General features: G+C 45.8%; 1 protein-coding gene across 1 annotated transcript; it reads left to right on the top strand.

Annotated features, from left to right (window-relative positions):
* Positions 1–2994: 2994 nt before the first annotated feature.
* Positions 2995–5700, top strand: LOC308461082 (uncharacterized protein C19orf85). Its single transcript, XM_080977692.1, has 2 exons — positions 2995–3236; positions 4844–5700. The coding sequence occupies exons 1-2, from the start codon at positions 3037–3039 to the stop codon at positions 5355–5357; spliced, it is 714 nt and encodes a 237-aa protein (XP_080833818.1). The 5' UTR covers positions 2995–3036; the 3' UTR covers positions 5358–5700.
* The last annotated feature ends 300 nt before the right edge of the window (positions 5701–6000 follow it).

Genomic DNA, 6000 nt, shown 5'->3' with positions numbered 1-6000 from the left:
AATTATGTTTGGATTGTTGGTTTGGTTGGTTGGTTCCCCCCCCCCCTTTATTTATTTCATTCTTCTTGTAAACCAGTTTGAAATGCTTTTTTTTTAAACAATCAAGCAGTATACAATTTTTATGAATTAAATAATTAATTAGCAAACAAATGGTAGCTTACCCCAAACAGAGCTGCAGTTCCCAGCACCCTTAACAAACTACAGTTCCAAGGATTCTTGGGGTGGGGGTGTAAGAATGCACTTTACGCATATGATTTGTACGCAGCCTCAGAAGTGATTTGGGGTCTTCAAGGTTGCAGACGTCACTCAGCCTTGAATCTGGAAGGACGTGTATATGCTGAGATGACGGTTTCCAACCTTCCCATTTCCTCTGACAGATTTCTTAACTACGTTCTTCAGCAGCGCTCATGATCTGCCTTGAATTGTGATGCCCTCGACAGCATAATGCCATGCGTTTCAGTTGAGAGGTAAATCCCATTGTTTTCCATGGGGATTACTCCTTAGGTAAGTGTGTACAGTATAGGACTGCAGTCTCACTGTACAATTCTACAATGTATGTTAAGGCATTGTAACGCAAGGTATAGGCAAATATAATCCAAGTACAGTGGTACCTTGGTTCTCAAATGTCTTGGTACTCAAACACCTTGGTTCTGAAACGCCGAAAACCTGGAAGTAAGTGTTCCAGTTTTCAAACATTTTTTGGAAGCCGAGCGTTCGAGGCGGCTGTTGGCTATTGTTTCCAGGGCGCCTGCACCAATCAGAAGCTGTGCCTTGGTTTTTGATCTTCCGGAAGTCAAACGGACTTCTGGAACAGATTAAGTTTGGCGCTTTTGTTTTTGCTATTTATTTTGCTTTTTTGTTTTTGAGGCTTTTTCAGTTAATTTGCAACAGTGCAGGTAAAATTTTTTTTTAATCATTTTTTTATCATTTACAATACTGTCTTATTTATTTTATAGTAAATTGATTATTGCTTTCATTTTATGGATCAACAGTCTCGTTAGATAGTAAAATTCACATTAAATTGCTGTTTTAAGGGTTTTTTAAAGTCTGGAATGGATGAATCTGTTTTGCATTACTTTCTATGGAAAAGCGCGCCTTGGTTTTGGATCGCCTTGGTTTTGGAACGGACTTCTGGAACGGATTAAGTTTGAGAGCCAAGGTACCACTGTATGTGAGTAAACCTTGTTCCCCGCAGTCTCGCCTGAGCTAGCACCCCCACCTCACCCCAACTAGAGAAAGAAAAACCAAATATGTCTTTCTTTACTAACAACCAATAAATTCCTTACAGGGATTAATTTCAACCTGGTGCCTGGTAATGGCTATGATTTTCCTTAAGGTGGGGGGGGGGAGGTGGAGAGGGAAAGGGGTGGAGTTCTTAAGCATCTTTATCAGTCTCTGTGCTGGGTACCAATCTCAAAGCAGGCAGTCCTCGGACAAGAGGGAGAAGAAATAGATGCAGTTGGGAACAAAAGGAGTTTGTTGGGAGCAGTCTTGGGGTGGTGGATGGAAGAACAGATAAATAGACAGGCATTCAGGGAGTCAGAGAGAAGATTGCCAACCGCTGATGCCTTTACTTGGAATTCTGCTTCTCAGATCTCTTCATCTAAGAACAGGTATGTGGAATTAGGAGCAGATCTGGAAGGTACTTCATTTAAATTGGGGCAACCGCTTCTTAGTCCGTTCATATGTGTACATATGTTGTCGAAAACTGTGTGAAGACTCGATCTGCCAAGAAGCGGGGTTTGATGGGGGAGGGGGGGAAGAGGGTACCAAATCTACCCCAAGCCAAAAAAAACACTACCCAGTTATTGAAGTCAGGTCTGAAACCCCTTGAGGACTATTTTGTATCATTCCTTCTATTTCCAATATTCAGGATGTGAGGACAAATCCTTATGCAGCCCAAATAGCACAAGAGAGAATTACCAACAGGCTTAGGGGGACCCAACATTTAAAGACATGCAATTGTTTTTCATGAAAAAGGTCTATTGGGGTGAACCCACCCAAATTGCCCAGTGAGGACTGTGTGTGTTCAGAGGCAAGGAATGCTGGCAGGCTGTTAGGTCAGAGGGAAACTGAACGAAGCGGTTGGCATCCTGAACGCTGCACTCCATCACCACTTTTTGTTGTAGGTCCCATTTGTGTTTTGCTAATCTAGAAATTAACAGTCACTTTTAAACCCTCAGCCAAAGTAGGTTCCTAGTCCTTTCCTGTTTCCTTAAGGTGCAGATACAGCCTGAATAAGGACCTGGGGTCTGAACAGCTCTGAACCCAGGATAAATTCTGTACCATCTGAAATCACATGTCCAGCGATACATTTGCTGGCTAATTGCAAGTAAGGAAGCAATGCTATGCACAAGAAGCTGGTGTCAATCAAGCCAGTGTCAGTTTAGCCAAGGTAGAGCCAAACCCTGTTCAGCTGCATCTTTGTTTTCCTTTTCAGGTGTGAGAGATGGAAGAGATGAATATACCTTTAAGGCTTTTCTTATAGCTTCGTTAACTATGAACCCCAAATTTTGGGATCCAACATGTTGCATTTTTGAGCATTAACTATGAATCCCAGTTTAATGTATCTCTTTGCGGGGGGGGGGTCTGCAAAACACAGCTCACAGCTTTGCAAAGCTTTGGCACAGGTTTGGAGAGGATCCCAAATTTTGGGGTTCATAGTTCATTAAGTTCTTCTAGCTTAGTGATTGCAAGGAGATGGGGAGAAAAAGGAGTGACATTTTAGGTGATCCTGTCTTGACTTAATGCTTCCGGAAGAGGTCTCTCTTGTTTCTATTTCAAATTTCACTAGGGATAAAGACGGACAACAGAGATTTGCAGTGAAGGAGACAGCGATGGATGGGTTTAGCAAGAGTTGTTGCAACTCAGCTTACTTGGGGGGGGGGGACATGCCATGACTACGCTCCTCTAATGGGAGCTCTCTTCTCCCACCTCTCCAGGCCCAATCAGAGCTTCCTTCGCAGGTGCAGGCTACCATAGCAAAAGCAGGACTTTGCAGGAGGTGCTTCATATCAACTCCTAACAAAACTGAGAATGCCCCATGGCAGCCACATCTCTCAGCCTTCCATGGCGCCTCCACGGCCCCTGACTTCATATGAGCGTGGGAGGGATCTGTGCACCTTTGTGTCAACAGCAGCATCCCACGTCATGCGCACCTTGCAGAGACCCTGCAGGAGCCGGCCCGGCAAGAGGAAAGTGAACCACCGGAGGTTCCTACAGAACCAGATTTGCAGGTAGGTCATTTGAAGGACATAAGAGGAGCCCAGTTGGATCAGGCCAGTGGTCCATGCTGTTCTCACCATCCGTGGCCAACCAGAGGCCTGCGGGAAGCCTGTGAGCAGCACTGGAGCACAAAAACAATCTCCCCTCCCATAGTTTCCAGCCTCAGATATTCAGAAGCATTGCTACTTCTGAATTCAAACAGCTACCATCCATGTTCTCCCCACCACCCCCATGCTTCTGACTCTAGCGTTTATTTGGGAGAAGGGAAGAGAAGTCTTGAGCAAGATGCCCTGAGTGGTCCATCTCCTCCTTGCTGATGTTCCTTCTGCCCATTGACTTGCCCTCCCCCTCAGGGCTCAATACATATAACCACCCAGAGGGCAAGTGAAGGATTCCACTCTGTCTTCTCACTCTGTCACTTCCCGCATGCTCAGAGAGCAGGGGAACAGGCAGTGATAGCACAGCAAAGGGGGGGGGAGGGGAGGAGCAGAGCCTGGAGGCTTGGGGAAAGGAAGGGCAACAGCGAGGGGGGCCTTGGCAAATGCCTGGCATTGCCTATCTGTCTGACAATGGCTCTGCTCTCCCCCCCCAAAATGCCAAACCGGTGCCTATAAGCAGATTCAGAGGGCTGTTGTGGGAAAATATGAGATCTTTTGGGTGATAAGCACTGGATTGCTCAGTTGGTTAAAGCATGGTGCTGATAACGCCAAGGTTGCAGGCTTGATCCCCGTGAGGGACAGCTACATATTCCTGCATTGCGAAGGGTTGGACTAGATCAGGGGTGGCCAACTCCCAAGAGACTGCGATCTACTCAAAGTTAAAAACTGGCAGTGATTTACCCCATTTTTTGGAGTTGAGCTTTTTTTGTAGGAAGGAAAGCCCCTTCCAATTCCATGATTCTAGGAACAGGTAATAATAATAATAATAATAATAATAATAATAATAATAATAAATGCATCCCTGAGATGGAGGCACGCTTACAAACCGTGCTATAAGGCATGGTGAGAAACTCTGATGTATCCAGTACTTTTTTTTCTGGGGGCGCGCAGGGGTACGCATACCCCTAAACATAATCACTGAGCCTAGGGCAAGCCGATTGGAAGGTTGGCGGTTCGAATCCCCGCAACGGGGTGAGCTCCCATTGCTCAGTCCCTGCTCCTGCCAACCTAGCAGTTTGAAAGCACCTCAAAGTGCAAGTAGATAAATAAGTACCGCTCTGGCGGGAAGGTAAATGGCATTTCCATGCACTGCTCTGGTTTCGCCAGAAGCGGCTTAGTTATGCTGGCCACATGACCCGGAAAAACTGTCTGCAGACAAACGTCGGCTCCCTCTGCCAGTAAAACAAGATGAGCACCACAACCCGAGTCGCTCGTGACAGGACTTAACTGTCAGGGGTCCTTTACGTTTGGCCTCATTGAGGGGCAGTATTTCAATATGAGCAGGAAAATGAGAATACCCCTAAACTTTTTTTTTTGTTTAAGAAAAAAAGGCGCTGGGTGTACCCCTAAACATTTTTTTTAATAATAAAAAGGCACTGGGTGTATCCCATAGTGCACTGCTTCAGTTAAACCCATGGCAGCCTGCAAGAAAACTCACAGCCGTTTCTTTTCTCCCCCAGGAGTTTCTCAGACATTGAGGCTGCTACTCGCCGCTTGGCCTCCTCCATCCTTTCCCAGGAGGCTCAGACACCCCCTGCAGCATCGCAGCAAATGAATCCTCCCAAGCCCAACAACCCAGCCCCCGCCCGGGCTCCTCCTGGCTCCTTTTTGGGCACAGCAGAAGCGTTTGTGGCTCCTGACCCCAGCCCCTGCTGGGCTCTCTCCCTTGACGCCCTGATGTCAGGACCAGATGAACTTTTTGAGCCCATCACTGAGGAGATGGAACCGGCAAGCAACACCTTGTCTCTGTGTGGTCCCGATCCCTTAGAGTCGTGCCTGCTGGGATGTAATAATGCGCCATCCGGCTTGCCGTCCCACGGAGAAGGTTCTGCAGCCTGTGGGGCTTGCCTAGTAGCTTCAGACAAGTGCTTTCCGGGAGCATCTGAATGCTCCATTCCTGCCTCCAATCCAGGGGCTCTGGTGGTTTCTGACTATGACAACTGTGTGCCCTTCTGGGAGCTGGAAACATGGTGACTTGACCTCCAGTTTTAACATCCATCTCAATGTCCTGTTTGGTCCAAGGTGGAGGGTTCATACACACATTTGTGTTAATTTATCCTCATCTGTGCATTCTTCTTGCCTAATGGACACCTGTTTGCAAGCCAGTTCTCCCAGTGCCATGTATCCTTGTACATCATATTCATTAATATTTTTGTATGCACTTTTCCCAAAGAAGTACTTCAACATTTCTGTGCTGTGCTGTCCATTTAATGCTTCATAGAGTGATTTGGGAAACTGGAAAAGTCTAGAGGCCATCTCTTTCCCATTTGAATCCTCTCCTTTCCTTCCTCTCAGGTAATCTACTGTACTCAATAGTTCTGAAAGAGGAACAAAACAACTTAATTAAATCATTTGTTGGCTTTATATATTCATCTCCAAGTATTTTCTTCTTATTTTCTTACATACCTTATGCTCAAGGTATGTAAATGTAAACTTTGCTTGACTGTGTAACTGATTCAACTGAAGAGCAGAAAGTTAATTATTGCTCTGCCTAAAATTGCTAAAAATGTCCCTCTCTGAATTTTGTGCACCTGATTCAATGATGTGACTATTAAATGTTTGTTTCTTACTGCCACCTAGTGGACTGTTCGATTATTATCCATATCTTGCGTGTCAT

Source organism: Podarcis pityusensis (assembly GCF_964106645.2).
Source record: "Podarcis pityusensis genome assembly, chromosome: 13".
Taxonomy (NCBI): Eukaryota; Metazoa; Chordata; class Lepidosauria; order Squamata; family Lacertidae; genus Podarcis; species Podarcis pityusensis.
This window is presented reverse-complemented; position numbering and strand designations above follow the sequence as displayed.